Source organism: Panulirus ornatus, chromosome 43, assembly GCF_036320965.1.
Source record: "Panulirus ornatus isolate Po-2019 chromosome 43, ASM3632096v1, whole genome shotgun sequence".
Lineage (NCBI taxonomy): Eukaryota > Metazoa > Arthropoda > Malacostraca > Decapoda > Palinuridae > Panulirus > Panulirus ornatus.
In genome coordinates, this window is record NC_092266.1 from 13,703,834 (window position 1) to 13,727,523 (window position 23,690).

The 23,690-nt window shown below is 43.2% G+C and overlaps 1 protein-coding gene across 1 annotated transcript in view; it reads right to left on the bottom strand.

Annotated features, from left to right (window-relative positions):
• The window catches only part of iav (transient receptor potential cation channel subfamily V iav), a 59,893-nt gene extending 36,776 nt beyond the window's left edge, over window positions 1–23,117 (bottom strand). The window contains exons 1-5 of the mRNA XM_071686994.1: window positions 22,908–23,117; window positions 20,952–21,112; window positions 18,715–18,934; window positions 14,548–14,647; window positions 9,366–9,585 (exon numbers count right to left, since the gene is read on the bottom strand). Of these exons, the coding sequence (XP_071543095.1) occupies window positions 9,366–9,585; window positions 14,548–14,647; window positions 18,715–18,934; window positions 20,952–21,112; window positions 22,908–23,025 (819 nt within the window). The 5' untranslated portion in view covers window positions 23,026–23,117. The remainder of the gene's footprint in view (window positions 1–9,365; window positions 9,586–14,547; window positions 14,648–18,714; window positions 18,935–20,951; window positions 21,113–22,907) is intronic.
• Between the last annotated feature and the right edge of the window lie 573 nt (window positions 23,118–23,690).

A 23,690-nucleotide genomic window follows, 5' to 3' on the forward strand; every position in this document is an offset into this window, starting at 1 on the left:
TTGTATGACAGCTAGAGACTGAGTGTGAACGAATGGGGCCTTTGTTGTCTTTTCCTAGCGCTACCTCGCACACATGAGGGGGGAGGGGGATGGTATTCCATGTGTGGCGAGGTGGCGATGGGAATGAATAAATGCAGACAGTGTGACTTGTGTGCATGGGTATATATGTATGTGTCTGTGTGTGTATATATATGTGTACATTGAGATGTATAGGTATGTATATTTGCGTGTGTGGACATGTATGTATATACATGTGTATGGGGGTGGGTTGGGCCATTTCTTTTGTCTGTTTCCTTGCGCTACCTCGCAAACGCGGGAGACAGCGACAAAGCAAATATGATATATATATATTCTCCATTCAAACTTACCTCCCAATATATATATATTGGGAGCGGGGGGCTGGAAATCCTCCCCTCTCGTTTTTCTTTTTTTTTTTTCTTCCAAAAGAAGGAACAGAGAAGGGGGTCAGGTGAGGATATTCCCTCAAAGGCCCAGTCCTCTGTTCTTAATGCTACCTCGCTATCGCGGGAAATGGCGAATAGTATGAAAGAAAGAAAGATATATATATATATATATATATATATATATATATATATATATATATATATATATATATATATATTTATATATATATATATATATATATATATATATATATATATATATATATATATATATCCGCAAGAAATGTACCACAGCCACCAATCTACGGCAGATGAATTACCTTCTCAACTATGCCACTCCGGGGAAGTTTATTTAAGCGGAACTCATTTACTCTTCGTTAGTCAACTTCTGATCTCTAGAAACAGTCTTCAATGTGGAGCGTTCAGTATTAACGAGACAGCGTTTGCCCTAATTAGTCTGGAAAAGCTGCGTGAGATGAGGAATCTGTTCCTTAGAAAGAGGTAAAGATCTGTTGCCTTCTCCCTGAGTGATCTCGTCCCTTCGTACCGTCTATACAATCGTCTTCCCCAAGATGTGTACCGCCATTTCCCCTCCAATCATCTCCAGCGGGTCATCTTGATTAAGTGGGAGTTTCCTATACCCACTAAGTTCCCCTCTCCCCGTGCTCCCACCGCGGGATGGATGAGGCTCTTCACGTCCATTCACGTCCCGCATATCCTGAAGTGCGTGGCGATCGATCACATCCGGCGGGCGAGTGCGTCAGAGACCACGTCAGGTCACGTCTCCTATATCGTGACGTGGGTAGCGATCGATCACATCCGGCGAGTGCGTCAGAGACCACGCCAAGTCACGTCTCCTATATCTTGACGTGGGTAGCGATTGATCACAGAGGCCACGTCAGGTCACGTCTCCTACATCCTGACGTGGGTGGCGATCGATCGCATCCAGTGGATACGTCACTGGAGGGATAACGAAACATTTCTTTTATCTTTTTCCATCAGAGGCTCCAGCCACGGAGAAAAGTCCACATCAAGGTCATGTTTTGAAGTTAGCCTGGGAGTGTATTTAAGTCGGACGGCTTTCGATTTAACTCTGCCATGTCAGGATGCAGATTTAAAACCACTCCAAATGGGAAAGCAGGCGTTCGGAAGAAGAGAAATTTTGACATCCAAATAGGACTCCCAGTTTCATAGGGTCAGACTTAGTTATTTTCGTAATGAAGTGGATCTTAAAGTATTTCCAAGTATGTCCATTGAGTTAAGGGGTGGGATTACAGGCCCGTCAAATGAGAGAGAGAGAGAGAGAGAGAGAGAGAGAGAGAGAGAGAGAGAGAGAGAGAGAGAGAGAGAGAGAGGAAAGATGCGAGGAACTTTCGATAGAGAGATGTGCCGAAACTGGGTCTTGGAGGCAGTCAACTTAACCAGATTCCGCCTACCCCACTGAGACATCCTGTCCGAGTCTGAGTCTATTGAGTCTTCTTTAATTCTCCTCCGGTTACACCTAGCGGGGAGAGGAGAGTTCATTAGCTATTGTTATCCTACGGTTGTGAAGACGAAGAAGACTCCCAGCATGATGAAGATAACTATAAGAGGTTTTTGATGAGATATTGTTCAGCATGGTTCACATATGAAGGACTTAGCTTGGCTTTATTGAGGCCGAAGAATGGACATGAATCTGTCATTGCAACAACATTCGATCTATCCAGATGGGAGAGACAATAGTGTGTACCGTGTACATATACGTGGGCCGTTGTGATGACCTGTTACTTCCCCCCCTCACACACCCACCAACCCACACGCACACACACACACACACACACACACACACACACACACACACACACACACACACCGTTCTTTTGATACTCTTTTATCCAATTTTTCTCGGAAGTATGACTCGTTCCTTTATAAAATAAAAAAAAGTGTCAGCTTCTTTTTTTCAACTCATCCCCTCAAAAACTCTCAAGTTACTCCTCTTCTTTCTTCCTGCTCTTCCTTTTTATCTCTTTTGGTCTGTATTCTCTAATGGAGTAGAGGAACATTCTTATATTGATGGGAAGCCATATGGCTCGTCTGAGAGTGCAAGTAGGATATTACTATCAACCGTACTGAGACAATGTTGGTTCCTAAACCAGTTAAACAATGACCATTCCTGCTAATGGACCCTCATCCCCGTTTTCTTAGACTTCAACTTCCATTTTTCCAGTTTTGTTACAGTTCCTGCTAATGGACCCTCATCCCCGTTTTCTTAGACTTCAACTTCCATTTTTCCAGTTTTGTTACAGTTCCTGCTAATGGACCCTCATCCCCGTTTTCTTAGACTTCAACTTCCATTTTTCCAGTTTTGTTACAGTTCCTGCTAATGGACCCCCATCCCCGTTTTCTTAGACTTCAATTTCCATTTTTCCAGTTTTGTTACAGTTCCTGCTAATGGACCCCATCGCCGTTTTCTTAGACATCAACTCCCATTTTCCCAATTTTGTTACAGTTCCTGCTAATGGAACCCAACCCCGTTTTCTTAGACATCAACTTCCATTTTCCCAATTTTGTTACAGTTCCTGCTAATGGACCCCAACCCCGTTTTCTTAGACATCGACTTCCATTTTCCCAGTTTCGTTACAGTTCCTGCAAATGGACCCCTATCCCCGTTTTCTTAGACCTTAACTTCCATTTTCCCAGTTTCTTTATTCATTTTTTTCCTACCCTTATCTCAGCGTGAAGGGAAAATGATGCTTGGTACGTACAACAGGTGTCTGTCTCTCGTTTCTACAAATATTTGTATTGTGTATTTTGGCGAACAGATGTTTCCTCGTTCCGTTCATCATGCGCCATCCACGGAGATAGCCAGTTGTGCCTTGCTAATACACAGTGTCCTAATTGGTGACGTACATTGCCCTCACCATCTCTGCACACCCACAAGGGCCATTACTGCGACCTAATGTGAACACCATTTAGTCGACGAGCGAGAGGAGCCAGGGGGTCTGAATGGCATAACAAGAAAACAAACAGTTCTTGGAGACCAGTCCGACGGCCTCTAATTACAATCGTGACGTCATTTCAGCTCACCTTTTTGTTTTTAGAGAAAAGAAGAAAAAAAAGAATAGAACTGACTATCAAAGGGTTGGTAGGCATGTTGTTACTCCTAAAACACAGTTCAGGGACGAATGATTTTAAAAGTTTAAATGAGTTTGTTTTCCCCTTTTGCTCCCAGCGTGACCTAAGGAACCGAATATTTCTGGCGAGGTAGAGGCTGGACGTGAACATCAGTCTTTGTGTCTCCACCACAGACCCCAGCTCAGGGCCTCCCTCACATGTTTCCCCGACAGCCTCTCACGCTCGAGTTCCTCCCTCACGCTGGATATCTTCCTTTGTTGTTGTTATTTAATGAACACAGAGTTTTATATATATATATATATATATATATATATATATATATATATATATATATATATATATATATATATATATATATATATATATTCCTATGAGTCCACGGGGAAAATGAAACACGATAAGTTCCCAAGTACACTTTCGTGTAATAATCACATCATCAGGGGAGACACAAGAGAAAAATATGTCAGTTGATATACATCGAAGAGACGAAGCTAGGACGCCATTTGGTTTACCAAATGGCGTCCTAGCTTCGTCTCTTCGATGTATATCAAATGACTTATATTTCTCTCTTGTGTCTCTCCCGATGATGTGATTATAACACGAAAGTGCACTTGGGAACTTATCGTGTTTCATTTTCCCCGTGAACTCATAGAAATGTCTTGATCAGCGCAAAATTGTGATCCTTTCCAATATATATATATATATATATATATATATATATATATATATATATATATATATATATATATATATATATATATATATAAGGCGGATGTCATGATAGTTACTCATCTTGTTTAGCTTCAAGACCCCTGTCTCATTATATGAGTGGTCTCATTTCATTGCATTGACCTAACCCCAAGTGGACCTCTTATATGGACGGCTTGTAGACACCCATGCTAACCGCCAGCCCATTATATAATCTCAAACAACGTAGGGAACACTAGAGACCTTCGGGTCCGTCATAATGACACCCACATCCAGGATGCTCCGCCAAGCCTTGGCCACACCACCAGTCAACACGTCTCTGTGAGAGAGGGGTTTTCCTCGGTGAGGCCAAGCATGGGGATCGTTTAAAGAGCGCACCACGCGTGCGTACTTCATTAGAAATAATCCCCACGCCCACGTATTAGTTAAGACCCCTAGTTACTGCGGACAAAACCCTAGGCGCACGCCATAAATATCCCCACCAGCGAGATGGCCTCTCTCTACGGACGTTGGCTTACTTTATCAAGAAAGTAAGAGAGCAAGACTATAGGCATAGACGACCCGTTTTGTATACTCTACTTCCCTCCCATGCTACCCAAACTCTCAGGGGTACAAGTTATATTCCTTCAGTTTAAGTCTATTTTTCTCCGAAGTCAAAATGCTATTTTAGCCTAGAATACCTTTCACCAAGGATAACGTGTTTTCCCACTCTAACATGCATCCTATTATCCTGGTCTCGCATTGTGTTATTCAAGTATAACATGCTGTTCTTCTAGTCGTAATGTTTTTTTCCCATTCTAATTTAGCATTTTTCACAGTCTAATATGCTGTTCTCCTAATCTAACATGCTTCTCTCTTAGGCTATCATATTGTTCTCCCAGTCTAACATGCTGTTCTTCCAGTCTAACGTGCTGGTCTCCCAGTCTAACATGCTGATCCCTTCACGTAATATGCTGTTCTTTTAGTCTAACATGGTGTTCTCCCAGTCTCACATAATGCCTTCCCAGTCTAATATCGTGTTCTCCTAGGCCAACATGGTGTTCTCTTAGTTTAACATGCTGTTCTTTTGGTTTTACATGCTGTTCTTCCAGTTTTGATGTGAATTCCATTTTCACTAAAGTTCCGAATTGATAAAACCATCACATACCTAACTAGGAAGTTACCCTATCTCAATCTTGCCTTACCCCTGCCCATACAAACTTCCATTGACTTAGTAGAGCTTCGTGTTTCTAATGATGTTTTCCAAGATGGTGAAGGTAATTTTTATAGAAAGTAATTTGGTCTTGTCATAGCAAATCCCCTTCGTCCTATCCTCAGTAACTTATTCATAGAATACTTTGAGACTGAAATTCTAACTTCAATCAGTAACCATCCAAAAATCTGGTTTAGATACGTTGATGATATGTGGTCCTTATGGTCATCTTCCCAAGACTGTGATGTTTTCTTTAATGAATTGAATAACATCCACCTCACCATCAAAGTCAAGACTGAATGGGAAAAAAGAAGGCAAAGTTGCCGTTTCTTAATATGTTAATAACTAAGGATCTGATCATTTGTCCTTCAAGATCTATAGGAAGTGATAACATGCAGTGATTGAGGAGGAGATGGAGTGAGTATTCTGAAAGACTGATAAATATGTTTGGAGAGAGAGTGGTTGATGAAAGATGTTTTGGTCGAGGTGGTATGAGAAGTGAGAGAGTTATGAAGAGCGGTTTCATGAAGAGAGAGGCGGTGGTGAAAGCCTTGTTGGAGATGAAATGTGACAGGGTGGCTGAAGTGGTTGGTACTGAAACTGAATGTATTTAGAAAGGGGGTGACTGGGATTTTGATATGTTGGTAACGATTTTCAGTGTATGGTAAGGTGCCTAAGAATTAGCGGAATTCATGTATAGTGTCGTTGTATTCAAACTACAGATGTGTATGTTGAATATACCAGGTATGTTTTGTGGGAGGGTATTCACTGAGACCTTGAGGGCATGTATAGAGCATCAGACACGGGAGGAGCAATGAGGTTTCAGAAGTAGTAAAGGGAAGCCAAAAGAGGGGAGTTTAGAGATGAGACCCCAATGCCACACCCTTTCAATAACTTTGGATATATCCAGGGAATCTACATAGGATTCCTCTAAGTCTTTCAGAGAAGGTGAACAGACATTAGTAAGACAGGGAGGAATATCAAAAATGGATCCCGCCTTGCGGAAGCCACCATATTCGTAATCAGAGAAAAAAGAATTTGGACGATAGTTAGAGGGGGTATATACGAGTATATGTGATATATTTGCCACAAGTCCCCTTTCTTAGAGAGGGACCTCGTGTTCACGTGGACCTTTATCTATGAGTTCCTGCAGCTCTACGGCTGGACCTTCTTCCACTGGCAGGGAAATGAAGGATTCCTTTGGAGGGAGGAGTTCTTTGACGAGATAAACAGACAGACATAATTATCCCATCCCCACCCCTCATATGTGGAGTCTCTATCTTGCTGGTCGTCTCCACTCCATTCTCATATGTGGAGAGTCCGCCTTGTTTGTTGCCTCCACTCAACTCTCATATGTGGAGTCTCCACTTTGCTGGTCGCCTCCAAACTACTTTCATATGTGGAGTTTCCACTTTGCTGGTCGCCTCCAAACTACTTTCATATGTGGAGTTTCCACTTTGCTGGTCGCCTCCAAACTACTTTCATATGTGGAGTCTCCAATTTGCTGGTAGCCACCATTCCACTCCACTTTCATTAAACTTTAACATCATCACCTCAACCTTCCAAGTTTCGAACTCTGCGGCGGATAGGTTTGGGTAGTACCTGTCAAGTCCCCACTCTACTTGAATGATGAAAGGATGAAGCCGCGCCAGGACATGTCATGTTGTTGGTTTGAGTCGTGTAACCTCCATACAGGCCTTCACTACTATTGGCTTGGGTGATGGAAGACTAAATGATGGTCCACCATAACAGTGGCTCGGATAGCGAAGAACACTTGATGGCCAGCAATGACAGGGGTCCCACTTCCTTGCCCACAATAACAGGGGTCCACTTCATGTCCCAAAATAACGTCAATATTGACATCTACCTGAGTTAGTATTGACATCCACCTGGGTCAATATTGACATCCACATGGGTCAATATTGACATCCACATGGGTCAATATTGACATCCACGTGGGTCAATATTGACATCCACATGGGTCAATATTGGCATCCACGTGGGTCAATATTGACATCCACATGGGTCAATATTGGCATCCACGTGGGTCAATATTGACATCCACGTGGGTCAATATTGACATACACCTGGGTCAATATTGACATACACCTGGGTCACTATTGACCTTCACACGGTTTAGTTCAATATTAACACCCACTTGGGTGAATATCAACACCCCCTTGATTCAATACTGGCATCTACCTGGGTCAATATTGACATTCACATGGATCAATATCCACTTGGGTCAATATGGACATAAACTTGGGTTCATATAGCGATATGACGAGAAATAATACTTTCCCCCTACACATTTCTGCCCCTTGTTCAAAAACCATCGTTATCTTTCACGCATTAATTCCTTTGCTTTTCATTTCATCTTGTTATGTCTACAAGACCCCACTGTCCTGGGGAAAGAGAAAAATGACCGATAAGTCCCGGAAACAATGTGATAAAGGAGCAGATTAAAGGTTAGAGACAAACACTTTACCTGTGGCCGTAGTTCAAAGGGGATCACGAAGTAATTCCTTTCATATAAAACTATTGTTTGACTCATTAGCGGCGTAATTGCTCTCAAAAGCTTTAGCTGAGATGAAAAGGAAATAGCTCAGAGCGCCTGAGTTGCCAGTCTTTGTAAGAAAGTTTTTTCTAAACGTATTTCTCTGTCGTGGCGTAGTTCATGAGGTTATGAGGCTGTGTCCTGGTGTAGTTCATAAGATGTATGAGGCTGTGTCCTGGTGTAGTTCATGAGATGTATGAGGCTGTGTCCTGGTGTAGTTCATGAGGTTATGAGGCTGTGTCCTGGTGTAGTTCATGAGGTTATGAGGCTGTGTCATGGTGTAGTTCATGAGATGTATGAGGCTGTGTCCTGGTGTAGTTCATGAGGTTATGAGGCTGTGTCATGGTGTAGTTCATGAGATGTATGAGGCTGTGTCCTGGTGTAGTTCATGAGGTTATGAGGCTGTGTCCTGGTGTAGTTCATGAGGGATCCTGTGGCTATCCCCCGATACGAAGACCCGACGTACCCAGCCAGGTCGGGGTTGGAGCCCCGCTAGGACAAGCCGGGGGCCCCGCTAGGACAAGCCGGGGGCCCCGCTAGGACAAGCTGGGGCCCCCAAGGGCGCGCTCTTCCTTTTGATCTCATTTCCTTAGAATCAACCACCGTCTCTGAGAAGCATCGCCGCGTCACCCAGAATGCTTCTTGCGTCAATTACAGGGGAGAGAGAGAGAGAGAGAGAGAGAGAGAGAGAGAGAGAGAGAGAGAGAGAGAGAGAGAGAGAGAGAGAGGGCCTCCATTCCTCTGAGAACTGATTGTACAGTATAATTTCTCGGGAGCAATCACCGCTTTACGCTTTGTACGATAACCTACGCTGTTGACTGACTGGTCTCCTTCCCTTTGTATAGTAATCGAGAGTAGATGTCACCTGGTCTCATTCCCTAATGTATAGTAATTACTCCAACAGATGGACACGGTCCCTTGTGTTCTCGTTGAATAGAACAATGAAAACCAGAGCATCAAGACCATTGCCACAGGCCACACACCCGTCGCTACCACCCTCTTCGTCAGGGAAGTTGGGGTCATCTTGAGACTACAAGATATTCCCACTAGTCATCTAACCATACTGACGTCCCCAGCCATCATTCTGGAACATCACGTCATCTTCATTCATTTACTATAGGTACTTTGCGGTACCTATTGAGCTTCTGCAGCTAACATATCTCCCACATTCTCCTCTTTCACACATTTGATTTGCACCTCTTGGTCACGTACTTAGCCAAGAACGTTGCTCTTCCACGTCAAGCCATGTTCAGCAAAGGATTCTCTTCATTCGCTTTCTGTCCCTTGAGGTATGTTCATTCACATGCATTGAGTAACCTAATCTCGGAAGGTCGTTTTTGTTGCACTCATGTCATGGCCATTACGGTGGAGGGGATGCAGTGCTACTCACCAGCTGGTTACACACAACCACCATGTGAAGGATCATATTTCCGAAGTTGTCCTGAGCGTTGGGATCCGCGCCGTAGTCCAGAAGTTTGTTGTAGACGGTTTCATTACCCAGACAGGCGGACCAGGCGAGGGGGTACTCTCCTAGATATGCTAGACCCTCGTAGTCCGTGTTCTCAGGCCCCGGAGGGACCGTCACCTGCTGGTCCTTCGGCAGAAAGAAACTACCTGGAAAAGGAAGCAAAAGGAAATTGAGTGCTTCAGGTGACGGAAGTTCTTGAATGTTAGTATGATCTTGAAACTGGAGGACTGAAGGGTCGTATAACAAAATGGAGGACGATGGTTTCCGTGTCAAGCTGTCAAGAACAAAGTACAGTAGGTGTTGAGCCCCGAGAGCATATATATATATATATATATATATATGTATTCAATTATTCATTATACTTTGTCGCTGTCTCTCGCGTTAACGAGGTAGCGAAAGGAAACAGACGAAAGAATGGCCCAACCCACCCACATGTACATGTATATACATACACGTCCACACACTCACATATACATACCTATACATTTAAATGTATACATATATATACATACACAGACTTATACATACATACACGTGTACATAATTCATACTTGCTGCCTTATTCATTTCCGTTGCCACCCGCCACACATGAAATGACAACCCCCTCCCCCGCATGCACACGAGGTAGCGCTAGGAAAGGACAACAAAGGCTACATTCGTTCACACTCAGTCTCTAGCTGCCATGTATAATGCACCGAAACCACAGCTCCCTGGGAGCGATGAAAAATGTGTGGAAAGAGAGAACATTATCTCAGAGCGCAAAAATCGGTATGTTTGAAGGAGCAGTAGTTCCAACAATATTATATGGTTGCGAGACGCGGGCTATAGATAGGGTTGTGCTGAGGAGGGTGGATGTGTTGGAAATGAAATGTTTGAGGACAGTATGTGGTGTGAGGTGTTATGATCGAGTAAGTAATGAAAGGGTGAGAGAGATGTTTGAAAATAAGAAGGGTGTGATTGAGAGAGTAGAAGAGGGTGCGTTGAAATGGTTTGGACATATGGAGAGAATGAGTGAGAAAGCACCTGTCATCAACATCCAGACAAACACGACCACCGTCATACAGCTCTTTGATGGCCAGCCAATAGGACGTAGACGATGGGAACACGTCATTGACTCGTCACAAGCTACCTAGTCCGCCTTTGCTGGACGGAGGAATGCGGTCCTGGATTGCGAAGGTCAGAGAGAATCTGACGAGCCCAACCTGACCGCAGCCCCACAACCGAACAATGAAGGCCTCACATGGCCCAACTTAGTGTCTTTAGTGATGGACTTTCTGCATTCCTACCTCGTTTAATATTGTTCTTCTGTGTTGCCTGAACTGTAAGTATTTCTATATTTCTTTTTCCATGTTTCATAATTAGATTGTAATTCATACTACCCTTCATGATATTGTTAATTTGTTTTGCTTTCAGTGGTTACCCTTACTTTTCTGCGGTATGTACTGTGTTTTTTGAGTGTGTTCCTTTTTCATATTTTGTTTGCGTTTTACATATCATATCCTAGCTTTGTAACTTTTCTATCTTTTTTGCAGATCACTGATGATGCCTCTGTGAAGGCAAAAGCTTGACTGAATTAAAATGGATAACTTTGGACAACTGATGCTTGAGCACCCAGCTGATGGTAGAATAATACAGAGAAAATTAGAGAGCATGAGAAAGAAGATTGATAACTCTAAATATACTGACTTATATTTCTCCCTTGTGTCTCCCCTGATGATGTGATTATTACACGAAAGTGCACTTGGGAACTTATCGTGTTTCATTTTCCCCCGTGAACTCATAGGAATATCTTGATCACGCGCAAAATTGTGATCCATTCCAATATATATATATATATATATATATATATATATATATATATATATATATATATATATATATATATATATATATATATATATTCTTTATGCACTCGTGTGAGTGGCGAGAACGCAGCGTACACACACTATGTCTTCATTTTTCCTGCCATGTTATCTATTTCACTCATAGTGTCTAGCCTGAGGGGAACTTCCACCTTGCAGCCTTCTGACACGTGTGCCTGGCCTCCCCAGGCGAGGGAGCGATTGTCAGGTCGTGAAGTGGAAAGATTACATGAAGCAAAACAACGGAATTCCCGCTTCACGTGAATCGTATATCCATACATGAATGTGTGCCTTGTTCCTCTCGAGTCACCAGCCATCTTTGCCATACCACCAACATATTTTCATCTGCCAAAGATTTGACAACATTTCGAAATGCTTTTGTTGTACGTATCAATGTATAAGACTATTTAGCAAAATATGAACACTTTCACACTCTTGTAAATTCAGTCTTTGCCTTACACAAGGAGAATCTCTTACCTCGGTATCAGGAAAAGATAAACATGATTTTTCCATAAATCTTAACTGCCTAGAAAACAAGAAATATGAAAACATTATCAGCGGAATGAAGCGGGTTTAAACATTATCAAAATCGATAATGTTGCTCTTCATTCTTCTTTTCAGGATTATCGACGAAAGGGTACCTAGCGTGTTTAATTGAATTGTGTGTGTGTGCGTGTGTGTGTGTGTATAAGAGGGAAGACATGGTACGTGTACAAGGCCGAGAGACATGGCAACACAAATGTAAAACTCTCCGTGGAGCCTAACCTAAGGTGACCTTGGCTGTGGAGCCTAAACTAAGGTGACCTTGGCTGTGGAGCCTAAACTCAAGCGGCCTTGGCTACGTCTCTAAGGAAGCCTGGTGTAACTCAAACAGGTATTTATGGCAACTGTTTGTTTAACCTAATTAAGTTAGTGTTTGACTTCGGGGAGGAAGGAATCGGTAGGGGGGGGAGAGAGATGGGCCATGTTTACACTGTTCCAGGACTATAATGTCGTTTTTCTGACTTCTCTCTCTTTCTCTCTCTCTCTCTCTCTCTCTCTCTCTCTCTCTCTCTCTCTCTCTCTCTCTCTCTCTCTTCATATATATATATATATATATATATATATATATTTTTTTTTTTTTTTTTTTTTTTTTTATACTTTGTCGCTGTCTCCCGCGTTTGCGAGGTAGCGCAAGGAAACAGACGAAAGAAATGGCCCAACCCCCCCCCCCCCATACACATGTACATACACACGTCCAGACACGCAAATATACATACCTACACAGCTTTCCATGGTTTACCCCAGACGCTTCACATGCCTTGCTTCAATCCACTGACAGCACGTCAACCCCTGTATACCACATGACTCCAATTCACTCTATTTCTTGCCCTCCTTTCACCCTCCTGCATGTTCAGGCCCCGATCACACAAAATCTTTTTCACTCCATCTTTCCACCTCCAATTTGGTCTCCCTCTTCTCCTCGTTCCCTCCACCTCCGACACATATATCCTCTTGGTCAATCTCTCCTCACTCATTCTCTCCATGTGCCCAAACCATTTCAAAACACCCTCTTCTGCTCTCTCGACCACGCTCTTTTTATTTCCACACATCTCTCTTACCCTTACGTTACTTACTCGATCAAACCACCTCACACCACACATTGTCCTCAAACATCTCATTTCCAGCACATCCATCCTCCTGCGCACATCTCTATCCATAGCCCACGCCTCGCAACCATACAGCATTGTTGGAACCACTATTCCCTCAAACATACCCATTTTTGCTTTCCGAGATAATGTTCTCGACTTCCACACATTTTTCAAGGCTCCCAAAATTTTCGCCCCCTCCCCCACCCTATGATCCACTTCCGCTTCCATGGTTCCATCCGCTGACAGATCCACTCCCAGATATCTAAAACACTTCACTTCCTCCAGTTTTTCTCCATTCATATATATATATATATATATATATATATATATATATATATATATATATATATAATATACACCACATACACACACACACACACACACACACATTGAACTGATTCGCTAAGCGTTGGTCACTTATCCCATACAGCAAGCCAGCAATGCAACCCATGGACAACAGACACAAGCCAAATCATGCAATCATTGGGAGTGTTTACGCCGTCAATTGCAAGGCATGTTCAATATATTCAAATTGGCCAGACAAGTAAAACTGTTGTAACGGAGAGGTGTTATTGGCACCGTCATTCAGTACGCGGGGATGACCATAAAAATGCGATCGTTAAACATTGTATTCATGAATATGATCACCCCATAGATCTTGAAAATCCCGTTATTTTATACCCCTCTGCTGATTATACCACACTCATCGTCATTGAATCTGTCTTAATTGCTGATACTAAGAACTTTCATTTGTCCCCAGGCAATTTTAAAGCCTATCCTAGCATTAACCAAATCATTATGAGAGATCTGACAAAACACGAAAACATAAAAAAAAGATTGTTCAAGACACGCCCAGCTACCCAGGTCAACCCCCGCCACGTGACCCCCTTTAATCACACCCTTACAACTCTTACTGCCAGACAAAGCAAACAGTGCTTGGTCTATATGGATTGGTGTTGGACGGCGGGAATCAAGTGTGATGTTGGGATTTAAATAACTTTGTTAAGTACTGGAACCTGATGAGGTGGATTGTCTCCACAAAACATGTCGTGCCACATGTACAGAAAAATTACGTTAGATAAATTGTATGGACTCCTATTGAAGAGCAATTTCACCTATATATATATATATATATATATATATATATATATATATATATATATATATATATATATATATATATATATATATAATATGATTCAGATATATGCTTTACGATTCCATGAAATAATCGGTTCCACGACTGGTCTGATAGTGGTGAACTCAAAAAAACTTCCTGTTCATTTGCAGTGTATCTAGTCAGGTTATACAATGATTTGTAATAATTCTCGGTTTAATCCAAGATATATAGAATTTGATAATTTCCGTCTCTATACTCTGCTTTTAACCAGATTAGAAAAAAAAAACACAGTGATTATGAAGCATTCTTATCAGCCAATCACTACCTCCGATACGACAACATACTATGTGAGGCTCATTCATGACAAAAAAAAATATTGTATACGACACTTTCACAACGTCTAAAGCTGTCGTGAGACGTCGCTTCCGTACGCCGGAGAGACTATCAAGACATTAATGTCCTGAGGCGTACGGTTGTGCTACTCAGGAGACCTACCTATGGCTCGTTGCTCGAAGTCTGATCCACAGGCCAGCAAGATGGTCACCAGCTCGTTGTTGGTGTAGGCGATGGCCAGGTGGAGAGCACTCGCTCCTGCGGTATAACAAGAACACTCTCAGTCTCCTCATACACACATACACACACACACACACACACATTTATATATATATATATATATATTTTTTTTTTTTTTTTTTTTTTTTTTTTTTTTATACTTTGTCGCTGTCTCCCGCGTTTGCGAGGTAGCGCAAGGAAACAGACGAAAGAAATGGCCCAACCCCCCCCCCCCCATACACATGTACATACACACGTCCACACACGCAAATATACATACCTACACAGCTTTCCATGGTTTACCCCAGACGCTTCACATGCCTTGATTCAATCCACTGACAGCACGTCAAACCCTGTATACCACATCGCTCCAATTCACTCTATTCCTTGCCCTCCTTTCACCCTCCTGCATGTTCAGGCCCCGATCACACAAAATCTTTTTCACTCCATCTTTCCACCTCCAATTTGGTCTCCCTCTTCTCCTCGTTCCCTCCACCTCCGACACATATATCCTCTTGGTCAATCTTTCCTCACTCATTCTCTCCATGTGCCCAAACCATTTCAAAACACCCTCTTCTGCTCTCTCAACCACGCTCTTTTTATTTCCACACATCTCTCTTACCCTTACGTTACTTACTCGATCAAACCACCTCACACCACACATTGTCCTCAAACATCTCATTTCCAGCACATCCATCCTCCTGCGCACAACTCTATCCATAGCCCACGCCTCGCAACCATACAACATTGTTGGAACCACTATCCCTTCAAACATACCCATTTTTGCTTTCCGAGATAATGTTCTCGACTTCCACACATTTTTCAAGGCTCCCAAAATTTTCGCCCCCTCCCCCACCCTATGATCCACTTCCGCTTCCATGGTTCCATCCGCTGACAGATCCACTCCCAGATATCTAAAACACTTCACTTCCTCCAGTTTTTCTCCATTCAAACTCACCTCCCAATTGACTTGACCCTCAACCCTACTGTACCTAATAACCTTGCTCTTATTCACATTTACTCTTAACTTTCTTCATCATATATATATATATATATATATATATATATATATATATATATATATATATATATATATATATATATATATATATGATGATCAATTGCTATATGAAGCTGTTCCGATCCCACGTCATATGGGTTCGAGATCCTATCTTCATGACCAAATTGAAGCACTTCACTTCAACATATACAGTACATGAAAAAAAAAAATACCAATCTTCTTAATTATAGATACAAAATATTTGTATTTTCCCCCATTCTTTCAATGGAAATCCCAACACACACACACACACACACACACACACACAGCAATCACGGTAGGTCCTCAGAAACATAAGATTTCCTCAATCGATACTGAAACCCGTCGCTTGTGAATTTCTGTCCCGGGAAATGAGAAGTGATGAAGCCAAAGGACGCTGCTCTCCCGTCGGAAGAGATTATCAGTTTCTGGAAATTACTTATGAGGAAGAATAGTAGTGAGTTACAGGAAGTCTTAACGTCAGACAAGAAAATTTGTATTTAATCATGGTATCTGAGGCGGCTCCAGTCACGAATTAAAAGTAAACATCAAGGCCGAGCCTCAGTTGAAATATAGAGAGGATGATAAAAGGCAAAATCAAGAGACAAGGGAAAGTCTTTTACGAATTTTGAAGGAAGTGAAAAAGCTGTCTTTTATAAAGTGCCAGGTCATAGTTACTGGAAAAGAAGTTCGAGTGTTCCTAAGATTCGAGGTGTAAGGGAAGAAACAGTTATCAAAACGGCCCACAGTGGTCATGTAACGCAGGAGGTTGCTGAGTATTGCGTGGTCTAGCTAGTGATGGGGACACATAAGCAGCCAGCTCTCAGAAGCAGAAACCAAAGGAATACCTATTACAGAGAGAAAGTGAACCAACATTGCGGCGTGGGGCAAGCGGAGCAAGTTCTGAAGTTAGCCTAGATGGGTTTATAAGTCGGACCACTTTCGATTCAGCTTTGTCAAGTAAGGATGCAGAGCTAGAACCACCCCAGATGTGAGAGCAGTACTCCACACAAGGATGGATCAGTCCTTTGTGTAAACGGAAAAGCAGTTCGGAAGAAAAGAAATTTCGACATCTAAAGAGGACTCCCAGTTTCTTAGAGGCAGACTTAGGTATTTCCGTAATGTAGCATTTCCAAGATAAAGTGGATGTTACAGTAATACCAAGTATGTTCACTGAGTCTTCAAAGGAGAGACCAGCGTTGTGAGAAATTTCCGATGAAAAGATGGGCAGAAACTGTGTGTTTAGAGGCATTAAGCTTTACCAAATTTCGTTTCCCCAACTGAGATATCCTGTCCAAGTCTGACTTTATTGAGGAAGCTGTGTCAAGACGCAATGCAGATCGAGTGAGAAAAGTAGGAGCAGAATTGAAGGATGAGGAGGGAGGCAGTGTATGTGTTCATTTAGTTATTTGTGGAAGAAAGGAAATCGTTAAATGAAAGAAGCGAAATTGTAGGAGAAAGGACAGAACCTTTAGGGACACTAGTGATGATGGTGAAAGGGGAAGGGGCCGATTCATCAACAACCAAAGAAGAGGCTAGATATGAGGGAGCAAACTGAGGGAGGGAAGGCAAAAGAGGGGAGCTTACAGATGAGACCCCGATGCCACATCCTGTCAAAAGCTTTGGACATGTCGAGGGTGATTGCATAGAACTCCTAAAAATCTTTCAGAGATGATGACCAGACATTAGTAAGATAGGAAAGAATATCACCAGTGGATCTCCCCTTACGAAGTCATACTGGTGATTAGAAAGAAGACTGTAAGATTCAAGATATATGAAGATGTGTGGGATGAGGAGGGATTCAGAGTTTGGATATGGTAGTTGTCAATGGAATGGGACAATAGTAAGAAGGGTCAGAACGATCATTCTTCTCAAGGATGAGATGTACTAAGGTATGCTCCCATGAAAATAGAATAATTCTGGTCTTTAAACAGAAACAAAATAAACGAGCCAACACAGATGTAAGTTCAGAGGCACACTCTTTCAGTACACGGGGATGGATGCCATCAGGACCATAAGCCTTGCCTACGTCAGAGAGAGAAGCGCTTTTCGGACAGTTCGAAAAGAGATTACGGGAAAGGGCATAGGATTAGTAAGACGAGCATCTACGGTGATGGAATGAGTCATGGAAGGTCGAATTGGAAGGGAAACGTGAACCAAAGAAGAGATTGTGATCAGGAGAAACGAAGGAATAACGAGGGAGTAATTAGGAGTACCAAGGGAGACTGGGGAGTAATCACAAGTACCTAGAGGGACTATGAATAATTAGGACGACCTAGGGAGGATCCAGGCTTCCTCGTGAGAGACATAGGGTTAACTTAGGTTGCCCTTTGAGACCCCCAGTGTCTTAAAGATCTTCATAACCAAGAACGAAGGACACTGTCTTTTTAACCAAGACGGTAGAGCGTGACAGGGAGGTGACTACGACAACTTGCTACGAAGGTGTGGGAGATAGGCCTGAACTGCTGAAGGAGACGACGTAGTGGCTATTAAGAATTTCAGGAGCCTGCAGATCCATTGCACAAACATTCGGAGAAAACGAGACAGATTCCATCATTAATCTATGTCTCGTTAGTGAGATTCAATCGAAACAATTGTAAAGTAGTACAAATCGGGGCTTTGGAAAATGAGATCTGGATACAAGTATCATCTCATTGGGAGCTAATAACAGAAACCCATCTCTGAAGAAGATGTGAAGGAGGACCTCTAACGTTAGAATGCAGTGAACGAATGAAAGCAATAAATGTGAGAAATATTGGAAAGATTTAGGCTGGGATACGGCACTACACTAACCAGTGCTAACTACATGCAATTACCGACAAAAGGCCTGCGACAGGCCTAGAAGAACCTGAATCGAATTCCCTTGTTTGACAGGTAGATACAGGGTTAGTTACAGCCTCGACCAGACGCGTATCAGGACTTTAGGACGTGACTTGTTTTCCACACTGTCGGTTAACTATGACATTACCAGACATCTGACCTGAGTACTTCCTGAGACTTACCCATGTACAGTACTCAGACACCTCCCTCCTTTTACTGTCCCAGACAGCGCATGCTGACCACTGACCTAGGTACTCCTCTCCCTCGACGACGTCGACAGCCAGCTTCGGGAAGCAACGAAGGAGAATCTTGGCGACGCGGGTGTGGGCCTTGGTGTCGCACATGATGAGAACGTGGAGCAGAGTCTCTCCCAACGACCCTCGGAACTGCATCTGCCAGCAAGCTTCGTGGTCCGTCCACTTGTGCAGGGGATCGAACGGGCTCTTCTCCTCCATGTGCACCACCATCTGTCGAGAAGTTGATGACACTGAATACACTGTGGATGGAAACTGCCTGCTGTATGTTATCAAAGACTTTGATATAATCTAGTAAGCTACTTAAGGTTTGACTAGTCTCATTTCTTTCGTAGTAATGGATACAAACTCGTGGACAAACGTCTTTCCTCAAATGAGGAGAAGGACTTTTTCTTAAGGGCCAAGATTGTTAACATATGAACTTACCTGTTAAGACAGTTGACAACAGTACTATGGATCCGTTTAAGGATAGACTTATGCCTACTTAGTCACATGAACAGTATCCAGGTCTTCCCTCTGAACCCCCTGCATGCCTTTCTATTCTGACCACACGAATGAGTTTCTCATGTCTTCATCTGTCACAAATAGCTTCGAAAGAACCAAAACTGTCGGTTGTTGTTCGAACTCTGTGGTGTCGGACCTTCAAAACACTGATCCCTTTCCTCACTCGTTTGTCTTTACGAGGCCGCTCGTCTGCAATCTGCCTTTACTAGGGCAAAGAAGCTCCAGGGACTGTCGATTTCGCAAGGTAAGGAAGGTCAGGTTGTTTGGGCATTATCCGCCATCCCTGATGTTTACATCGCACCTCACTGCCGTCTCCTGAGGGTTCTTCCAAGTGGGTCAACTCGACCCCTGTGTATCACCTTCAGTGAAAGTCTTCACAAACATGAAGCTAGATTTTGCTTGAGAGTATGATTCACCATGTAATATACATATCATATGAAACATTACACATACTATACACCACGTATATTTTTTCAGCTTTGATCGCTGTTTCCCGTGTTAGCGGGGTAGCGCCAGGAACAGACGAAGAAAGACCACGTTCGCTCAGACCTTATGTCTAACTGTTAAGTGCAATGCACCGAAACCGCAGGCCCCTATCCACAACTACGCCCACAGACCTTTCCATGGTTTACAACGGCCGCTTCACATGCTCTAGTTCAATCCATTGACAACACGTCGACCCCTGTATACCACATCGTTCTAATTCACTCTATCCCGTGCACACCTTTCAAGCCCAGATTACTTAAATTCTGTTTCATTCCATCCTTCCAAATCCAATTGGATCTCCCCATTCTCTTCGTTTCCTCCACCACTGATACATATATCCTCTTTGTCAATCTTTCCTCACTCATTCTCTCCAAATACCCAAACCATTTCAGCACACTCTTCTGATTTCTCAACCACACACATCTCTCTTACCCTTTTATCACTTAATCGATCAAACCACCTTAAACCACACATGGCCCACAAATATTTCATTTACAACACTTCCACATTCCAGCGCGCGGCTTTGTATCCATACAACGTTGGGATTACTATACGTTTAAACATACCTATTTTCGCCCTGCCAAGGTAGTGTGATCTCACTTTACACACATACTTCAGTGCTCCCAGAACCTTCGCCTCTTCACTTAATTCTATTACTCACATTCGCCTCCATGGTTCCACTTGCTGCCATGTCCACTCCCAGGTATCTAAAACATTTCACTTCCTTCAAAGTTTCTCCATTCAAACTCACATTTCAGTTAGCCTGTCTCTTAATCCTGTTAAACCTAATGACCTTTCTTTTATTCATATTTACTCTCAACTTCCTCCTTTCACACATTTTCACAAACTCAGTAACCAACTTCTGCAGCATCTCGCTCGAATCAACCACCATTCATCTGGTATTTCATCATGATCCATAACATACATACTTTGAAAATCGTAACCAACTAATCAGCAACACAGTTACCCCTTTTCTAAAGAAATTCAACTGTAATGCCATTCACTCCAGCCGTCTTGCCACATTTCATCTTACGCAAGGTTTTCACCACCTCTTCCCTCATCACTAAACCACTATATATGACTCTCTCACTTCACATACCATCCTGATCCAATCACCTTACTTCTACCACTCTATCATCAACACATTCAGCAGTTCTCCAAATTGTTCACTCCAGCTCCTTACACCATCACTACCTACTACCACTCCCCCACTTGCCATATATATCATAGATTCCCTCACCTGGTCCTTAGGCACCTTGCGGTATTTCCACTTGAGGTACTCTGTACGGGTGATTTCCATGCCCCTCCCGTGGTTGTACATGAAGACGCCAAACTCCTCCAGGATTAGGCGTTCCACCTCCTTCCCTCCGCCTCGACTGTACTCCTCGATCAGCCGCCCACCTACGGAAGGAACACCTGGGATTAGGTTTTCACTTGCAGGAGGAGATATTGGTTGAGCCTCCCACCTACAGGAGGAACACCAGGGGCATCCGCCCACATGCAGGAGCAAAACATGGAGTCAACCGCCCATGTGTAGGAGGAACACCAGTAGCCCCTCACCTGCATGAGCAAGACATAGGTCAGCCGCCCACCTGCAGGAGGAAGACTAGGGTCAGCCTCTCAACGGCAGGACGAAGACCTGGGTCAGCCGTTCATCTGCAAAGGGTCAGCCGCCTCTGTGCAGGACGAAGACCTAGGTCAGCCGCTCATCTGCAGAAGGGTTAGCTGCCTCTGTGTAGGAGGAATACAAGGGTCAGCCTCCCATCTGCACGAGGCAGACTTGGGTCAGCTTCCTACCCGTAGGAGGATGACCCTGGTAAGCCTCCCACCTGCAGGAGGAAGACCTTGGTAAGCCTCCCACCTGCAGGAGGAAGACCTTGGTGAGCCTCCCACCTGTGCAGAGGAATACTTGGGTTAACCGTCCATATTGCAGGAGGAAGATCTGGGCCAGCCGTCCTACTGCAGGAGGAAAAATTAGTTGAACCTCCCACCTGCAGGAGGAAGACTAGGTGAGCCTCCCATCTGTAAGATGAAGACTTGGATCAGCCGCCCACCTGCAGGAGGAAGGCCTAGATGAGCCTCCCACCTGCCGGAGGAACCCCTCGGTCAGCCACCCACCGGACGTACCAAGCTTTATCAAGTGGTGTGGTGTCTACCCTGCAAAACTGCTCAAAGTTGCTTCATCCATGGAACCCAAAGGTGTTTGTTCAGTGAACCTTTTGAGTCATGATCAAAGTCTCGCTTTTGTAGCTTTTGTTACTTCATTTTGGGTCATTCCTACATTTCTCTAAGAACTGAAATATCAACTGAATAGCAGTCAGGTTTAGACAGTTCATTAGATGTTGTCATCATTCTGTTTGGAGAAGGATACATTCCAACGACTTGAGAGAATGTGACCTGTTCTCAAGTGACGACATGAGCTGTTGATGAGAGGGATAAGGTCATATAAAACGTGACCATAACAAAGCAGGATATGACATCACACTTACCAAAGCAGAAGATGACATGAACTGTACCTAATTATGGTATGATGAAGATGTATATGTTAGGAATATGTGACATGACCTGTACTTAAGTAGGATGTGCGTATAACCTGACCCTATGAACAACGTGACCCCGAGCTGTAGGAGTGAAGGATGTGTGACCTGCTCTGTACATGAAGAAGGCTTGCTCTGACCTGTAAATCAGGTGGTGATACGACCTCAACTTGAATATCATTGGATCTGACCTGACATCACCTCCCCTGCACGTAATGATGTGGCCTTATTCATGTATGAGAATGTAACTTGATTTAAAGAGGCTGGAGACTGATTTGACCTAAACCTAAGTTGGTTGTGGCTTAACGTGACCTAAACCTGAAAAGGATGTGACCTGACAAGACCCAAACTTGAATGGGATGAAATCTACCCTGTGCATGTGTGTGTGATCTGACCTATTATGCACAAGGCAAACTTTGACCTTAACTGTGACCTTATATGTATTGGATGATACGATAAGATGATATGACTTGACTTGTATGACGTTGCCAGAGCATCAAGAACATTGTACCTGACACGCACAAGGGTGAGGTATATGGTGTAAGGTGTATCGACAGAATTGGACCTAACCATACCCATACGTGCCACAAGACCTGGTCTAAGGAGGAGCATGTATGGTGAGGATACGTTACGACCCGTGTCTGAGGACACGACCTGACCTTTCTTGTAGTCGGCGAGGCGGTACAGGACGCAGTCATCGCTGGAGGCCTGTGAGATGACAGTGTCGAGGGCTGATCCCGGGTTGATGGCTTCCTTCTTGGCGGCACACGCTCCCATCTTCGTGGTTCTCTCTCTCTTTCCGTAAGGCTCCTAAGATGTCGTCTTGACTCGGGGTTCTTCCCTCCTACGTCTATCCCAGGTCTTCCCTGACCTTGCTTAGGCATTCGACAAGAGGAAGTAAGAGAACAATATTAAAAGTAAAACAGAAAGATGGTTGATAAACTAAATATCGAAAATATGTTAAATATTTGATGCAATTTCAAAGGGACGTAGATAAATGTATGGACTGGACTTACGAGAGGCAAATGGAAATTGATATCGATAATAAATGAAGTTTTGCATAACGGTAGTAAGGTCGGAAATACACATTACAATATGAATTCTCTCGAGCTACGAAAAGGAAAAGACTTGGGTGTCATCATCTCTGGGGAGCTAAAACCAAGTAAGCATTTAAGAGTAGCAGCAAAAAGGGCAAACAAAATTGTTGAGTTTATTCGTCATTCTTTACATGTCATTTGTGCGTCCCTGACTTTAATATTGTGTTCAATTTTGGTCATCCTAACTGAAGTGATAGATAGACAGAAAGGATATAGTAGAGTCGAGCTACCAAAGATGATCCTGGACTAAGGAACAAATCCTTTGAGAGCCAACTAAACGACTCAGACCTAATTGGCTTAGAAATGTTCGTTATCAAAAGCTTCCATAATCTCGATCAAACAAGC